At 44.6% G+C, this 19,170-nt stretch overlaps 1 protein-coding gene across 1 annotated transcript in view; it reads right to left on the minus strand.

Annotated features, from left to right (window-relative positions):
• Positions 1-792: 792 nt before the first annotated feature.
• trrap (transformation/transcription domain-associated protein) overlaps positions 793-19,170 on the minus strand; it is a 92,410-nt gene continuing 74,032 nt past the window's right edge. Inside the window, 10 exon segments of the mRNA XM_063893640.1 lie at positions 793-1,791; positions 3,242-3,436; positions 7,480-7,683; positions 8,315-8,499; positions 9,166-9,383; positions 9,623-9,848; positions 16,377-16,413; positions 16,415-16,639; positions 18,144-18,349; positions 18,512-18,602. Coding sequence (XP_063749710.1) covers positions 1,507-1,791; positions 3,242-3,436; positions 7,480-7,683; positions 8,315-8,499; positions 9,166-9,383; positions 9,623-9,848; positions 16,377-16,413; positions 16,415-16,639; positions 18,144-18,349; positions 18,512-18,602 — 1,872 coding nt within the window. The 3' untranslated portion in view covers positions 793-1,506.

Below are 19,170 nucleotides of genomic sequence, written 5' to 3' on the forward strand. Positions count from 1 at the left end.
CTCCATAAATGTCTGCTAACTGTGCGCCGCGAGGAGGCCGGCAATAGACTTTTTAACGCCGGAGAACGGATCGTCTGGAGTCATTTCACAGCATGAGTTATTGACGCAATAATATCCAAGAGTGCGTCCTTCAGGGTGATTATGGCTGTGACAGTGATGCAGTAGATGGGAGAGGCAGGGGGGGGGGGGATTACTGGCTATTATTGCTGCTTTACAGCTGCTAAAATATACAATTCAGGAATACAAACTTTATGGGAATGAGCAAAGTTGAGATTCACTGGTTGAAATGATGTTATAGGGGCCCTATTTTTCTAATGCTCAGGTCCATAGTTTATTTTGTGTCTCTACTGTGACATGTCTCCATGCTTTAATGTTCAAAAAGCTCTTTATTTTTCTCATACCGCCTGTACTGCACCCCATCTTTTCACCCTCTGTCTGAAACCAGAGCCCAGAACCAGAGTCTGCTCTGATTGGTTAGCTGGCCGGCTCTGTTGTGATTGGTCAAACATTTAGAGACGTCCCGCCCCTTAGCCTATCAGGTACAATGTGTTAGCGCTAGCCGATAGAAGCATGAGTGTTGGATAGTGATGTCACTATGTTAAAGAAGTAAACAGAGGAGTCCAATGGAGGCATTTCAGGCAACACAGGGATTTTAGCCTTTGCAGACCATTTACATGCACTAAAACCTGTATTACACACTACAGGAAAGGGAAAACCCCAAGAAGCATAAAAGGATCCCTTAAATAAACATATTAAACAGACTGGAGGTTTTCATAGAAGAGCAAATGCAGGTTCTGTATTAAAAAAGAGCACTTTATTAAAACAAAATGCTTATTTACATGGCAAGAGATAACACTTCTGTGGAAAAAAGCATTGTACCTTTACAAAAAGAGGAAGATATGCATACACAGCTGACTGAGGAATGACATATTTGCATTAAAGCCAGTGACAGCTTAGTACGGTGTCAACACGCCCTGAAGTTTCACATCGTTACATCACGACAGGGCTGAGGGGAAAACAAAAGAGATATAACATGGCTTTTTGAATAAAAAATAAAGAGCATAATCTGTTTCACAGGACAATAAAATCCCTCAAACTGCACCGATACAAAAGAGGCTACACAGTTGTCGGCTTAAATACTCATTCAAGAGGACAAAGGGCTGTTTCAGGAGGAGAAACGTCAGACTGATGCAGGAGAAATCACCACAGAGCGATCAGAAATAAAGCTCGAGTGAGATATTTCTACTGGCATCACACAGAAAGTCCCCGTCATTGAGTTATAAAAATAAATAGGAGGTGAGGGAGAAAATTGTGTTTTGATTTAAAAACAAATCCAGATATAACCGTCAATGTGACAGCCTTTTGTTTCCACCTGATTGAACTATTTCAGTGTACTTTGATTGAGAGTCCTTCAGGTTTTCTGTTGTCAGATGAAAGTAAACAAAAACAAATCCCTGGATCTCTTCTTCTTCTTCTTCTTCTTCTTCTTCTTCTTCTCCCTCCTCCTCAGAGCCAGGGGTGCCAGGCCGGGTCCATCCGGCACAGGTTGTCCAGGCTGTTAGCGGCGGCCACCAGCGTGTTCACTTTGCTCTCCCCGCCCTCGAACTGAGCCAGGTTGTGGAGGCGGGTCATGATGGCGGTGACGGCCTTCTGGACCAATGAGACGAGCTGCTGGGAGTCCATGTTCTCCGGTTGGCCGGCGGGCGACAGAGGCATGGACGTGTCCTCCTGCGTCTTCTTGTGCCACGCTATGATCTCGTCGCGGAGCACGGCCTTCAGGATGCCGTCAACCTGGGGGAGACGGAGGGGATGTGGACGTCAGATTCGAGAATAAGTGGGACAGAAAACATTTAAATCAAATATACAGCATTTAGTGAGTAACTGATGAACCAATGCTTCTATTTTGAAATATTTCTCAGATAATTGTGGTTAGCTTCTTGAGAGCACCTCCCTCAATTTAAAGAAGTTGTTAAAAATATAAGTAACTTTATTAGAAATATTCTAATAACAGTATATCTTTCAAACTGATTTAATTTACACAAATATTTGTTTTGCTTAAAAAAAAAAAAACTGGTTGAAAAAATAAATATGTAAAAAAGTAAATATTTTTTTTAAATCCAAAAGAGCGGGAACATATATAATTGGATTGTTGTTAAAAAACCATTTGTATTTCTTTTTAAAGACTTCCCAGACGTGTTTCATTTACTTTATATTGCAAGAAAAAAAAAGAAGCAAATTGGTGTATAAACCATTTTATAGCGCTGTGGTATAGCAACAAAACAAAGATGGCAGCAGACAGATTATAGGTGCTCAGTCCAGTCGTAGCTCATTAGATAAACAAAGCATCTATCCGAGTAAATGATACACAATGTGCCAATCCCTCTGAAAGTGTCCTGGCAATAACAGCAAAGTGGAACCTCAGTTTATATCGAGTCTCTGCCGACCTCAAACACACACAAAGCAAAGCGGCTCGCTCCAATTAAGAGTGTGTCAATCATCCTCCAGGAGATATCTGCGTGTTGTTAGCAGCCCATTATGGTGACACTGAGCCGAAACACACAACCATCTAAACCACGACGCCGGCAATCATCCCCTAACGAGCTCCTCGGTTCCCCTCTTCTTACCGTAAGCGTTTACAGTCGGTTCATCCGAGTGTATGACTGCTACGTTTTGTTGCGTTTCCTGGAAACGTCCGCTGGCTCTCGGCCCCCGGCTCGTTCACATGGTCGAGTGTTTTGTTTATTTGCATCTTAAGCACTCCACATAAGTCAGACAGTGAGTACGAGTCGGACCTATCCACAGACTCCACAGGTCTGTAATTACAGCCCTGCTGCAGATTATACGACCCCGTGCCTGCTCGCGCTTTTATGACATTGTTTTTGTTTTGCTGCACTTCCTCTCTGGGTTTATTTAAGTTTGAGGGCTAAACTGAATCAGCAGGAGCTTAGATTCAAAACAAACCACGTCAGAACTTTGAAAGAATGATGTGTATCCTCGCTGAAAAATATGAAAACACTTCTCCTTGAACCGTGCCAAGAGAAGGGCCAGCTTTGACGATTTGAGCACAGTGTTTTGGGTCAAATTGTGCTCATAGAATACCAAAACAGCGAGGTCGCTAGCTTTAAAAACTGAAAAATGGGGAATATCCATGCCTCTTATTATCTGGTTTATTCATTTGTACAAACAATGTAATTCTGGGCTGTAGTTTCCTCAAACACGCTGGATAATCCTAAGAAAGTACCTTGAAGTTCGGCTGAGCGAAGCATCGAGCCACGGCTATCATGGAGGCGGTGAGCGGGCCGGAGACGCCGATGGTGGTCAGGAACTCGGAGATGTTGGGCGTCAGGCGGAATGGAACGGGGCGGTTAGCGTCCAGGTCGCCCGTGGCGTCGTTGATGTCGAAGCGGAAGTAGGAGACGTTCAGCTTCCCCGTGTCCTGAAAACAGAGAGTGGAATAAAGGTTAGAGTCAGTGGTCTAAAACCAATTACAGAAAACATAACGCTTCACTTTGAGGTCGTTAAGAGGACATATCATAACCTCCTTCATATGTCACTGTTGTGTAAATCTTATGCTTAATCTGTAAGAGTTTTAATCCCCCTTTATACGAATATCATTTAGGTTTTACTTTTATTTTCTGTTAAAACTCTGATTTATGCTTCACGTAAAAAACGTTGATTATTTATCAGAATTTATTTATTTTTTGACAGTTGCTCCATAAAAAATAAATAAAGATGAAGTAAAACTAAAGAATGTAAAGTGTTAAACTCAAGAAGTGTGCAATAAAATAATAGATATAAATATTTATAGTAAACAAATGCATCTGCTTTCAGATTTACGGAGAACAATAAGTCACTCAAACATTTTTCTATTCGGTTTGTAAATGAAAAGAAATCTGAACAAGTATGAATAATATAAGACGACACATAAAAAGTCAAATAAACATATACATCTTCTTTCCGTCCCCCTGAGTCCTCAGACTGCATTAGCCCTGCAATAAATAACTCTCCTTCAGAAAGGGGGAGTAACAAAAGCAGCTCCCCCAACAAACGGCTTCATTTATTGATCTGCGTGGACCAGATGCAGCAACACGTCAAACTATCAGACCCAGAACATCTATAATCCTCGCTTCACTCCCGCTCCCCGCCGACTTAAATATATACAGCAGCGTTTTCATCTTTAAGCCGCGTTTACGCGCGAGAGGCCGGCTCCACGAGCACCCACCGCCGGGAGATAAGCTCCCTCATAAGAAAAGGTGAGCAGCTCCGACAGCTTTATAGCCCAACATTTCATCCCAGCTCCCTTCCTCTGCCTCTCCTCTTTCCCTCCCTTCTTCCTTAATTCCCCCCCTCTCTCTCCCCTACTGTCATTTGCTCCTCCGGGCCCCGGCAAAGGCCCTCGATGAAGTGGGCTGAGACACCACAAACCCCCCGGAGGCTCTGATAAGCCCGCAGACAGTTAGCTGTGGAGGCAGCAGGCAGAATGCTAAATCCGCACGCTAGTGGCCGGCGATGGCTTCAGTTTGGGGCCGGTGAGAGCTGAGTGACGCAGCGCTAACGAGATGCATTCAGTGACCTCGGGGCTGTGAACCTGAGTGTGAGAATTGACAGATACTGGAGGATTTTTAGAAGGAATTGCAACGAGATGAGAGGAGATAGAGATATTCTTATGAGAGGAGATTCAACGGGATTCTTTAAGAGATGGCTTCTGAAGACAGGCGCTGAACTGAGCGTCCACTAGGGGATTAATAAAGTTCTTAATACTCTATATATATCTAGGAGAAGGTTAGGCTTCGTGACAGTTGTGTGATTATAGAAAAAAACAAGGATTAAATAAAATACTAATATTTATATAAAAATAAGAATTAAATTGAATTAAAAATAAGAAAATGATTTGACAAAAAGGAGGAAAAGAACCAGATGTTTCCCTTAGGATGTGTGCTATAGGAAATTAAATAAAAAAGATATATTTATAGAAAATACAATTAAAAGATATCTTTCAAAACAGAAAACACCACTTTGTCATGTTGTTATTTTTGTTGCTTATGTCTAACATAACCAATAACTGATGACTATAAATACTGTGCAAGTATATAAAGAATTTAAATAATAATGGACTGTAATATATATTAACAGTGGGGCAAATGGTATATTAGTCCCATAGCACCTTCGTCATAAAGACAAACCTTACCCCATTAAAAAAAGTAGAGTCTGTAAATTTTACTTAGGTAACCTATCAACTATGAGCCTGCAGACAAAAATCAAATCCGGAACTAATGGAAGAGTTTTATGTATCATGGGAAAGTTCTTCAGTATAGTCTTCTTGGCACTACTCAGCATGTTTATCTGGCTTGATGTTTGTTTCTTTGGGCTCCTTGTCCTTCCTCTGTCTTATCTGGATGAAGCGAGACTTTACACGTTAGCGCATCGAAGGACACCTGTCCACACCAAACATAGTCAATTACTACACAATCACTATAAGACTTCAAGAAGCTGTCACAGGAGGACCAAGCCAAAAATTTGTAGACCTGTCGAGCAGCGGGAGAAAAGGTTCTGTCAAATAAGCACTGCGGCCGACAGCCTGCTCGATAGGCGAGCTGAATTACGGAAGAATGGAATGCATACGAAGACGAGTGAATCTCTTCATCATGGGGTCTACTCAAGAATTCCACCCCCGTCAAATGACACAAGTACGGAGCAAATTCCACCTGAACCAGCATCGGGGTTCTAGCGTTGAGCTGCAGAGACTCGGACCAAGCTGACACTGAGTGAACTCCGATGTCCATATCTTGCGTGAGGGACTTACATCCTTCAGTCATCGCGGGCACATGTTCCCCGCCCTCCTTAGGAGTACATGCAGGACTTCTGAAAATTGCAGAGGGGGGATGATCAGTCAGAGGATTTGGCAGTCGAATTCAATTTGTACAGTAAAGACCCATCAAATTAGACTTATTTTTGCGAGGCCAAATAATAACTTGACAGGTCTTTGAAGTTAAAAAATAGCAGTTCATCTAGAAGTCATCCATACTACTTGAAGCATGGGTGAAACATCAAGCTTTGGGGCTTTTTCTGCAAAAGGACCAGGAGCTATGCCTGTAAAGGAAAGAATGAATGGGGCCATGTATCGTGAGATTTTGAGTGAAAACCTCCTTCCATCAGCAAGGGCACTGAAGATGAAGCGTGGCTGGGTCTTTCAGCATGACAATGATCCCAAACACACCGCCAGGGCAACGAAGGAGTGGCTTCGTAAGAAGCATTTCAAGGTCCTGGAGTGGCCTAACCAGTCTCCAGATCTCAACCCCATAGAAAATCTTTGGAGGGAGTTGAAAGTCCGTGTTGCCCAGCGACAGCCCCAAAACATCACTGCTTTAGAGGAGATCTGCATGGAGGAATGGGCCAAAATACCAGCAACAGTGTGTGAAAACCTTGTGAAGACTTACAGAAAACGTTTGACCTCTGTCATTGCCAACAAAGGGTATATAACAAAGTATTGAGATTAACTTTTGTTATTGACCAAATACTTATTTTCCACAATAATTTGATTTTTTTTTCTCATTTTGTCTCTCATAGTTGAGGTATACCTATGATAAAAATTACAGGCCTCTCTCATCTTTTTAAATGGGAGAACTTGCACAATTGGTGGCTGACTAAATACTTTTTTGCCCCACTGTATGGTATACACAACAGGGGGGGCTGTATTATGGTGTATATTATGACCCTATATGACACCTTCCAGTGCATAAAAGACAAACCCTTACAGGAAGAAACAGACCAAAAAAAAGGTATTCTTGCTCATAATTCTTTGACTTGTGAACGCCTCATAGCAGGAGCTTTTAATCGACGCCTGCAGACATCAGAGAGCTCTCACAGCCCCGACCTGAAGGAACCGAGGGTCTCTCTTTATCCAGGGTGGGGCACAGTGCTGCTGCTGTGATGTCCTGTCCTTGCACTCTCTGTGTGTGTGTGATGTGTGTGTGTGTGCGTGTGTGTGATCTTTGTGTGCGTGTACCGTAATCCTGCTGTGTCTAATGGGATCTGCGGAGTGGAACAGGCAGAGAGGGGGCTTAATACCAGCGCTTAGCTGCCCGGAGGAACGCCTGTCAGCAAAGGCCGATTAGGATCAGAGGGGTGGGGTGGCCGACTGACACAATCATCTTTAATAATGACTTTCAGAAAGCTGTCTGCGGTGGGAGGAGGCGCACACAGCAACACGGCCCGTCTCAAATTGAAACGTCTTTGATAGCTGTCGAGCAGAGGGACTGAATATAGCGTTCTGTCAAAACATCCTGCGCCCGACAGCGGCTGGCTGACGAATAGGCCGAGCGTGAATGTCACGGGGGAGAATGGTAATTCACACGGCCAGATACGGAGAGGTAATGGTGATCTCTTAATGCATCTATGAGGGGGTATATCTACTGAATTAGCACCCCCCCTATCACATGGATGCCACTCGCCCTTGACGGAGAGACACGTTTCTCCTACCTGAGCTATCTGCAGCATCTCGGGGTTCAGCCGGTTGAGGTGCAGCATGAACTCGGCCAAGCCGATGAGGGCCAGCTGGATGGTGAACATCTTCCGGAATGTCCAGTAGTCGGTGGCGTTGGGGAAGGTGTGCAGGGCCCACTCCTTCAGCATGCTGCGGGGCACCATGTTCCCCTGCACCTCCTTCAGGATGTCCCGCAGGACCTGGAGTAGAGAGGAGGGGGGAGAGGAGAGGTCAGAGGATTTTGGCAGTCGATTCAATATTTGTACAGCTAAAAGAGCCGCCAATTTCAAAGTTCAGACTTTATTTTATTGCAGAGGCCAAAAGTAGATGACTTTGAAGCAGGTCATTTACAGCTTTTTAAAATATTAGCAGCATTTATTTTTAGGTTTTTGTGTCTTACATTTAGATCAATCAATCAATCAATCAATCAAGACACTTAAATCTGAAAATCCAAAAAAAGGTGTCCCTATTGCCTAATGCAACTACTAAGTACTCAATAATAATATAAAAGATGATTAAGGTCATAAACAGTGACTACAAACAATTACCATTATTTTACCACCTTGCAAATTAACTTTGATTGACCACTAACGAGAGCAAACTGTCCCAGGACAAACCGTACATCTTTAAATCTGATTGTTCTTAATATTTCAAATTAAAGACTGAATAAAAGCTATTTTCCTCAGCTAATGAAAAGCTGAGGTGTTGGAGGTACAAAGCTGTCCTTCATGTCATGGCTGCATGAAGCTGCTGTTAAATTACAATTCAAATCTCCCGGGATGGATATCAATGCGGGCCACAAATTGGGTCACAGATGTGTTGTTAGGGTACCTGGTGGCTGGCCTGCGTGCCCCTGGCCTGCACCGTGGCCAGGCGGTCGTAGTATCTGGAGATGGGGTTGTCATGTTCGATGCCCTTCTTTGCACAGCGCTGTTTGTAGATCTCCACCAGAGACAGAGACGAAGGGTTGTCCTCCACCAGACGCATCTGAGGCGACACTGCCACCACTCGGGGCACTGAGGGAGGGAAGGAGGGAGGGAGAGCGGAGGGAGGAGAGGACACAGGTGGGAAAGAGAAGAGGGAAGAAATAGGAGGGAAGTCAGTGACACAATTGTAAACATTGGTGCCACAGTGTGAACCACAGGTCAAAACCTACCACTAAAATACTCTGGTAAAAACAGCTGCAGTGAAGGCGTCACTCCACAACAACCAGGGTGAAAAGAAAAAGACAGTCTAAACATTTACATACACTGGCACCATGGGTTGGAAGGGACCGCTGAATTCCCCGTCCATATTTCCCCCTTAACAAACCAATCAAGTGCAGAAATTGAGAGTGGGCAAACATCTGGGCGGAGGGAAACCACAAGGGGCTGACAGGAGAGGAAATGGTGCTTGAGAGGGGATTGAGATTGTGTTTGTGCGGTAACAAAGAGAAGGGGAATTATAGAGTTGATTGTTTTTAGTTTACAGCACCACTAACCACAGGAAGCCTTTATCAGAAGGACATGTACGTGTAAAAAATAACGGATTTTCCTATTTTGTTGAGAAAAAACCCACATGGTGAAGAAGTAACTCATAAAAACATACAAAAAAACCCATAATTTTAGCCAAAGTTCCTCCTTTAATCACTATTTAGGATATCAACCCGATGCACACACTATGTCTCTGATTCCTGGTCGTACCGGTGAAGAAGAGGTGCCTCTTGGTGGTCTCCTTCCTCTTCTCCAGACAGGGGTTGAGGAGGCGGAGAAGCTGCAGGACCCTCTCCTCTCGGCGGGACTCGGTCAGGCAGGCGTCGTTCATCACCAGGTACGGGTAGATCTTTCCGTTGTGGCCGCGGATGTAGAGACGGCGCGCCGCGGTGTTGTGTTTCTGAACGATCTCCACCCGGGGCATGAACCTGGAGAGAGGAGCGGAGGGACCGGTTAGAGGAGATGAAGGAGGAGGAGTGAGGAATGAGAAGAAGAGGTAGAAGTAAAGCAGAAGAAGGAGAGGTAGAAGAAGGACGAAGACGAGGAGGAGGAGGAGGAGAAGGAGGAGAAGAAGAAGAAGAAGAAGAAGAAGAAGAAGAAGAAGAAGAAGACGAAGACGAAGAAGAACTCCTTTATATAATTGGTATGTTGTACTGGAGTCCCTTACCGTGCGATCTTGATGTAGTAGTGCGTGGGTTTGGGCATGAGGAACTCCCCGGGGATCTCCACCTCGGCCGTCTGAGCGGAGAAGTTGCTGAGGAAGCGGCACTTCTCCTCGATGAGGAAGAACTTGGGCAGCTGCTTGGTCTTGGCCTCCAGGATCTTGATCCACTTCTTCAGCTTGGAGATGAGATTGTGGAGCTTCATGGAGCCCGGCACGCTGAAGTCAAAGTCTGGAATGACAGAAGAGAACGGTCGATGTTACAACGGGAAACTCCTTATTTCCAAGTTTAACCGTTGATGCATTTATTGATTTATTGCTCGACCTGAATTTTGAGTTCAACAGATGCCTTCAAAAATCAACCAATCCTGAAAATCAACACGTTTTTAATGAGCTTTTTTATATGTTTAAGTTCTCCTGACTGTTTCTCCTTCCTCCTCTCTGCAGGTGTCCAAAAATAACTCTCTGCTCTAATACATTTCACACAATATCTAGTCTCACAGCACAACATCAAACTAATATCGACACACTGCACGGCCCGAAAGAAGGGAGGAATACTACCCAAATATTTTAGGAATAGCGGCCCAGTGATTTGTCTTTCTTAAAGCTGTTTTTTCTGGGCTAGGCAGTGGCTTTATTGGCTCTTTTCCCACCGGCTAGGGAGTGGAAAAGCGTGTGCTTGGCAGCGGACCCTGCATACGGGCTGCCAGCGCCAGCCATGGAGCTCTCCGGCAGCCCGAGCTTGGCCTGGTGAACTTGATGATTAAGTATCAATGGCTTAAAAGCACACTGTGATATTAAATTGTGAAAAGGGGAAAAAATGTGAAACTTGAGGGGGAGTCAACGTGTTCCCCTCTCCCCTACCTAATCAACTATTCTTAAAATGCCCTTCAGCGTGACACTAACCCCGTAAATGTTCCAGTGGAGCTGCATTAGCTGCCAACAGTACAACACTGTAACAAAAGCTCCCCCGTGTGTTTTTGTGTGTGTTTGACCCTTGACCTCCCCTGCGGCTATAGGCTCCCAGAGCTGTGCTATAACTACCAATGTGTTTCTAGGTAACCTTGCCACATAACATACATTTTAAAACACATGCAAAAGCAGCACACGCACAAGGGACTGTATTTAAAAAGGAGTCAAATATGATCAAGCAAAACAGAACGGAAATAAATATTATATTGAACGCTTATTGGGAAGCCGACACGCTGCAGGGCCTGTGTGAAGCGAGATTAATTAAAGTGAGATCAGGGTGTTTGCTTTAGTCAGACGGACTCAGAACACCTTGTTTTTCTTACAGTGACGGCCTCGGGGAGGGAGGCGGTTACAGAACCTCACATCTGGGAAATGTCCGATGTGAATACGCTGCTTCACTGTCGGCCACGGCGCTGCAGCTGCGTGGGGAAGTGCCTTGCTTAAGGGGAACTTCACGTTTAAGTTATTCATTGCAGGCTCGAGGAGAAACTGTTTGCTCCATCAGCTTAAACCCCCCCCCCCCCCCCATGCAGGCTGGGAGCTGATTAAATTAGAGCTATAAAAACGAGAGTTTTAAAGTATTAAATTCCCGTTTCAAGTCACAACTCATACTGCACGTAACGTATTGTGATGGGTCGCAGCAATAACAACGGGAGGAGGGGAGCCAGGCAGGTTTTCCATTTTAGAGTAAAGCCCCCAGGACATCTCTGTAACATGACTGCTCAAACTCACACACACACACCTCTCCTATTTCAGTACACCCTGTTGTGCTGCCTGTTATAATGAATCCATGAAACTGCAAGGCCTTGCCATTTCAAACCGCTCAATCTCTCCCAGAGTGAGACCTCCTAATACTTTAAATAAGCCCTTTAAAACAGCCAATGTTCTTTTCGCCGCAGCCCCTATTTCGCCATCCGTCCGCCTGCCTGCAATTCAGCCGCCTCGATAGCGGAGGGAAAATTGAAACGCTCCCAAGAATTGCAACCCGACAACCATTCGGCACCATAAAAGGGTATAACGCGTACAAATAGACAAAGCGAGACATGAGGAGAGAAAGTAATATCATTCTGTATCAGATGTATAGCATGTTAGCTGTTTAGATGATGGCTGCGCGTATGACTCAGCATGATTACAACTCATAACATGTATTAAAAGTAGGAAACAAGAGCAAAGAACGGCTTTTAGTAAACAAAAAGTCAATATTAGAGCTGCTGATATGGGAAACTACTGCATAACTATTTTCATTGAAACATATGAAAGTATTCTAATGTTTTTAAGCGGATCCTAGTCTATAGCAGGGGTGTCAAACATGCGGCCCGGGGGCCCAATACAGGCCCGCCAGAGGGTCCAATCCGGCCTGCGAGATGACTGTTAAAATGTAATTGTGCAATAAAATCGGAGCTTTGGTGCGGAAGAGTTTGGTTTGGGGGAACCCTATTGTTCAAGCACTGCCACAACTGTTATGTATTTTTTTATGTATGCATTTCATTTACAAAGTCTTCTTCCTTAATAGCCTCAATTTAGTTTGTATTGTGTTGAGGTGCGTCATGATTTATGTTGACAAGTACTTCTAAAGTTGTTTTTATCAAAAAGTACTATCTTGTTCAGTTCCAGATAACACTCACTAAATGTTTTTGTAGACACTGATCTGTAAGGTGTAATGCACATTATAAACTGAGGCATACAATTGTTGAAATTGCATTCATTTTCCTGAGAAATTTAGGGTCGTTCATAATGTTTAATTCATAATCAGGAAGTACTTTTTTGCACTGAAACAAAGGGAACAATTTGTCATTATTTATAGTATTATATATGCTGCGAATTTACTGGTCCAGCCCACTTGAGATCCAATTGGGCTGTATGTGGCCCCTGCACTAATATGAGTTGGCGCCCCTGGTCTGTAGGATAACATTTGTAGACCTGGATACATCTGCAGCTCCAGAATACTTAAAATCGTATTTAAAAAAAGAGCTGATTGTGCTCGTTTTTAGGTTCAGTTACTTTTGTTCCTCCATTTTGTTTGTTCCTCTATTCAGGGAGAGAAACTCTGAGAAGCTTGCAGACTTTAGCCTTTGCAGACCATTTACATGCACACAAACCACCATAACACACTATGGGAAAGGTCAAACCCCAAAAAGCATTATAGGGAATTCAGCTTTTAGAGTTATTGTGCTTGCAGCGATTTAAATGTTGCCCTAGTCTGTATTGTTTCGATAGTGGTGCAGTCCTAACCATTATTTCCCCTTCTTTTGAGCTCTGACTGTAGTTAACATAGTGTTTGAATATGAAGTTAAACACTAAAGCTTCTGAGATGAAGTACAGAGGTGTTTTGTTGGAAGTGCGGTGCAGCCACAGGAGCAGAAGACAGTTATTTTCAGTCGCAGCAAACTCATATCTGACCCCCTGCCCTGTGAGTGAGCCGTGGGAATAGGATGCTGAGACACACAGTGCAGTGTGGAAAGCCTCCAGGTTGACCTTTGACCTGTGTGCAGAAACCCAGCGTCGCTTCTCTGCCCTTACCTGATAGACCACAGCAGACGCTCCGCACTTCAGGAGCAAATTATGGATCCACACTCTGGAGGTGGGTCACCTCTGTATAAAGAAGCAGCGCTCCCTAATGGGCTGCCCTGGTTTTCTGACTCATTGTGGGGTTGTGTGTGCAGGGATAGATCCAACTCAACTTTATCTGATTGGTGTGTGGAAGTTTTGAGCGCAACAAAAGGTCATCACAGCGGAAGAACGGGGTTTTTCAAACCGTACGAATAACAACCAGCTGCAGGTGCTTAGCCAAACTGCTTAACAGAATTACATTTAACTATGGTGAACGTCGTCCCAGCATAACAAACGACTGTTTAATACGCACAGAAAGAAGAAGAAGCTCTTCTGACAAAGGTCTCTGGAACACATCCGCTGCTAAAACAGTAACTCATGCAAATAGCATCTGCCGTAATTGGATTTGAATGCCTCCCTGTTGCCAATCGTTACATGTGCGCACATAAACCCACATTTTCCGGCCCACAAACCCTGTGAAAGCGCGTGAGCCACTAACTCGGTTTCGGTGGGTGGGGACTGGGAGCTCGGCTCTGTAAACCCTGTTTGTTCTGCTCGGCCAAGCTTGAGTGGTTTCAGGTCTCTGTCGGGCCCTGCTCCCATGATGCAGCTGGGTAGCGATGGTCGGCGGGTGACGTGAGCACAGCTGGCACCGCAACATCTGGGAAGATCCATCAGCGGGGACGCTCACTGTTGTGTTGTTCATACCACCACACCTGCGACAAGAGACTCTAATTCCCATCCATTACCATCTTTTAATCTACTCTTTCATCTCCAGGCTCCTCTCTGTGATTGTATATGATTTGGTACGCCCATATATGGCTTTTTTCTCCAAGTCAGGTGATCATTTCCTCCCTGCTTTTCATTCACTCTCAGTCCTTGTCCTCCCGGGGCCAAACATATTAGCTCTATTGGCCACTTGAGGACTAGTGGAGGTGGAAAAGCATAGGACAGAGGGGGAGGAAGAGGGGGAGGAGTGTCTGTGTGGAAATGCAATAAAAAGCAGAGGCGGCCCGAGTCCAGCGAACACGTATGTGCAGTCGGTCCGTGGGAGGGAGCAGAGTTTATTTGAACGCTGCAGACGGGTCTTGTTTAAACCCAGTCTAGTGAACTGTGCTTCAACTCCCTTATGTAACGTAGGAAAACAAGACACGCGGCTTCCAAAAACAGGGGAATGATTGTGGAGAGGAAAATGTCTCAAAGAGGGGGGGGGGGGGTGGATTTTGGCGGAGATAGAGCTGCACCTGTCCTGTTGGATTCATGCAGGCCAAAACACACTCGAGGCCTCATGAATGGTGTACAATCAAAGACAGCATGTTTTTGATTTTGAAATGTTTCATCCAGAATTGGGTCTTACAGCTCCTGAGTTTAGATGTTACATCAACACCTCAGAGACTCGATGAACAGCACAAGTTTAGAAATAATGCAACAGGTTCAATATATAGCTGCATTTTTTTAAACGAGCGTTTTTGTTACCTAACGCAACCTTAGTTCTTCCATAACAGATCCAGGTGTGCTATGGGGTATTTTCTAAGCTATCAGGATTAAAAAATATAGTTAATTTAAGTCACATGCTAGTCAAATTCCCACTGTCAAAGGGTCACCTCAAAGGCAACGAGGCATTTCACATTGAACAAACATTTATAGGCGTCTATATTACCTACAACGACGAGGGTAGTTAATGCTGGCAGTGCAACGGTTTTCTCCGTAACGAGAACACAATCGCTCCCCTCAAATTGTTGTGAACCAACATATGACAGGGAGAGAGTTCCATCTCTATGCCACAGTAGCTTTAGTAGCAATACACTCTCAAAACTCTATGCCCTTCCAATGTTTTATGAACTATATTCACTTTCGGAACAGCAAACAGCCCGTTAACAACGCTCGGTTCACTGACAGAGAGGATAAAAACTGTAGGCGCGACATCCAGCTCCAACCACAGTGACACAGCACTTCACTGGTGCTAGTGATGCTTAGCCTAACTGGGCTTTCACTTTACATTTCAATACAAAAAGGGCCAAAAATGCCCAGTGCCAGAATGGTGGAAGTCATTTTCTCTCTAAAACCTGCTTTGAGAAACCCTTGCAGCTGCCAAGACATTTCCTTACAGCTTCAGAATGGAGATGTGCTGTAAGAAATAATGCTTTACAGACTTTTAAACCCTAGAGACTGAAGAATGAACTTTTACAACAGTGTTTCATCATTTCACCTATTATGAAGTTAACGGCTGGAGAATTGACAACACATTTGCTGCTGAGTTGACACAGCGGTTGGCCGACCATTTCTGAAGATCTCTCCTGCAGTCCGAGGTTTTTTTTTGTTTACGAATGGACAATCTACATGCGTCAGTCCCCAGACTAAACAAATATGGATCCTAAATCTAACTAGAGCTGTCGCACACGAGAAAATAATGTACGTCAGGGAAGCTACGTTCCAGATAAGACGGGCTTCTAGACGTCCCTAAACAATAAACTATCTCAGGTCAGTTTGTGCTCGGTCAGAAACTGGCAACCACAAAACGCCATAGCTGCCCCTCCTTAAGGGAGATTACAGCAACTCCAAAGGCCAAAGAACTATGCTATGGGAATAGGGACAAAGGAAGGAGACAATTAGGTCAAAAATGAAACACCTAACAACGTAACCTCGGTTCTGTGGTAACAGAGTGACGTGTTTGACTCTTACCCATTGTGAAACACCAAACAAAGGAACCAAACACTGCTCTAGTTAACTGTACGGTGGCTGGAGTCTGGCATTAGGGTGAAAAGCAAAATAGGTGCTGCTGTTTTCACTACCTAGGCAATCGTCCTACCTTGTCAAACACTACGCCGCTTGAAAATGTACGCTCATGTCTCTCACAATTTCCAGGTGGTACAGTATGACGAAGATGCAGAGAGGTACAGCGGGGATGCTGAAAGTTAACAGAGCTGACAGCCATGAAACTAAAGTGTTAAAGTAAACACAGAAGAGAGGTGTTTGTAAAGAGTAATATCAAAATAAAAAAGGGCTCTTCAACACTTCTGTTTGGTTTTATTTAGGGCTGCATGATTTGAAAATAGCTATTTTGACTGATAATGGGAGTGATCACTTTGTTACATCATTTAAAAGATATTACAATACCGCTTTAAGGCCTGGACCTCTCTGCAGAAATACCTACTCCAAATTAGACTATTTTCCATGTTTAATTCCCTAAGTAAATTGTCCAGCCTTAGGTTTTATATTACTTTAAAAGCCGACCGACCTGTAGTGAACTGCCCCTTCATCTTCTGGAAAACGGGGGTCCTGCGCCGTGGCCTTGGCTCTGCGGGCGAGAGACTCGGAGGCGGCGCTGGAGAACATGGTGGAGACGTTCGGGACGTTCTCCAAGCCCACTCCGAAGGTGCTGACCAGCTTCTTCACAAAGTTCAGAGTGTGCGGAGTGATCTTGGCGTCGGACACGGCGCCGCTCTTCTCGAAGGCAACGGAGTAGCATTTAGCCAGACCCTGCTGGAGCTGCCTCAGCACCTGCAGAGAGGAGCGAGGTGGAGAAAGAGTGGGAAGAGTTATTGGGTTAAAAACATATGTATAATTATTTGGAATTCTAAATATAGCTGCAGAAAAACTAAATAGAAATGCTGCAACAGGAACAAAAGGTGCAGCGATGTCCTTACAGTACCCAGAGAAAGGGAAGCAGGGAAGGTGATGATGGCTTTGCGGGCCCCTGTGAGCCCGGTGGAACGAAGCATAGAGCCTGCAGCTGCTGCCGAGTGCCCCAAACCATCACAGATAATCACACACACACTCACACACACTGACAAACTTCCGGCCCTAAATCCCTTTCCCCATCTCACGCGCTCACCGCCGCCATCCATCACCTGTCTCAGCCTGCTCTCCTGCCGCCTCCTTCTCCCAGTCCTCCCCTCCACCCACAGAAAACAGATATTCTGCCGAGCGCGGCTCAAAGTGTTTGCAAGCAGGATCAAGCTCAGTTTGGATCATCGTGTCCGGCCTACATCCTACAAAATCAGAGGTGCATTTCCTCCGGATATCTGGAGACAACTCCCAGGAAGTTGCAGGTTTGACGCAACTTTAAAATCAAGGCTGAAGACTTTTTTTATTCCACTAAATCAATAATATTAATATTTGAAAAAGCACAGAATCTTATTTTTGGGTATTCGCTATAATTACTTATTCTATTTAAAATTGTTTTATTTGTAGTTTCTTGGCTTTTTAATAATTGTTTTTAGATGTATTTGATGTAATGTTGTATTGTGTTTCTGTTGCACTTTATCTTTATGATTATAAAGTTGTCGTTTTTTTAAAGCACTCTGAATTGCGACGTGTTGAAATGTGCTACATTAAAAAAAATGAAGCAGATATCCAACTATTATAAACATTTTGAAAAAAATAAAATACAATTATCTACAATAAATCTAAATTAAAAAAGTACAATAAGGGGAGGACAAATGCCTTTGAACAATAAAGATCTGCACAGTATATAATAATTTAGAGTGTAGAGTTGCCCTTTTAACATAGGTATCAATGTGCAAAATACACTAACATCAACACAATCAGCAGGGGAAGGGAAAGGGTGATTCAAGTTGACTTACACAAAAAGGGATTTGAGAAAAAACAAACCAATAAATAATGAATCTTTTATCTGGAATGTAAAGAACAGATTCTGCCATTATGTGTGTGTGTGTGTGTGTGTGTGTGTGTGTGTGTGTGAGTCTGAGAACGGGAGATGGAGAGGACCTATGCACAGTCAGGTAAGCACCACACCTCCAATCCAACAGATGTGTCGGCCCACCTCAGAGACACCGGGGTCGTCTGGTTCACCAGGTGGCGTGACACACCTACACACACACGCTCCTGCTTTCACACTTACACACAGACGCATAAAAAGTCTCACAACCTGCTGTATTAATTTCTCACCATATGAAAACACACACGTTGTCAGACACACACACACGTTGTCAGACACACACACACACACATAAAAAGGAAACAGCAGCTCTGTTCTTCTCACCTCCTCGTGCCAGTTCTCCCTGAACCACACCATCTGGTCCACGATGCCCTCCAGGGAGGAGAGCAGGGTGGGGTGGAGCTCGCGCTGCATGTGCATGATGCGGCTGCAGCGCCACATGGGAGCCGTGGCACGGATCGGCCCCGGGTCCGAGGCCCCCGAGTGAGGCTGGGCCCCCACTGAACTGGGCTGCTGCTGTCCGGATGAATCTGGGGAGGAAGAGGAGATGAGGATGAGCGGTGGAGGAAGAGATTGAGGGTCTGAGGACAGAGGGGGTAGTTTGCAGTGAACCTTTAAATGTGACGTTGCCCTATGTGAATAAAATAGTTTCTGATGTTCAGATCGGTAAAGAGTCAACACTGTTAGCTTACCGCTTTTGTAGCGCTCCCTCTGCTCGATCTTGAGCGTCAGGTAGAGGGTGCGGATGGGGAAGTAGACAGCCTGCGGGTACACTCGTCCCACCTAGCAGATAAAAGAGGGTCACAGATTACATTTCAAAGACTCCCCTCAGGACCACAAAGGGGGGAGAGAGAGACAGGGAGAGAGGGAGATACAGTGTGTGCATGTGCGAGAGATCATACCGATACAGCCAGAGAGCTCTGCTGGAACACAGGGAGTGTTTGAAGCTCCGAAGTCAGGGGAGTTAGCGGAGTTAAAAACACGCCATGGCTGAATTACAATGTGACTGATGATGAAATCACCCTGAAGACTTTTAAGAGAAGTCACTGACAGCGGTGGAAGGCTTAACGGTTGAAGTCGGGGACGATAAAAGATTTAAAGTTTTGCAACACATTGCGAAATCGACCCTCTCCATCTCGGTGGAGGAGGATCCTTTGATAGGTGACGCAGCAGGTGGGTGCAGGGTGGTGAGTGATCTACATAAACCTGACGTGGGTCACAGTGCATCGAGATGGCAGGATTAGTTAGCAGCATGGCATTTTGCACCACATCCATAAAGAAATTTCTATGTTTCAAAATGTTTGTTGATATGGTCTGAACGGCTGTTTAAATGGCATTAGGTAAGGAATAA

Source organism: Eleginops maclovinus, chromosome 10 (genome assembly GCF_036324505.1).
Source record: "Eleginops maclovinus isolate JMC-PN-2008 ecotype Puerto Natales chromosome 10, JC_Emac_rtc_rv5, whole genome shotgun sequence".
Classification (NCBI taxonomy): domain Eukaryota; kingdom Metazoa; phylum Chordata; class Actinopteri; order Perciformes; family Eleginopidae; genus Eleginops; species Eleginops maclovinus.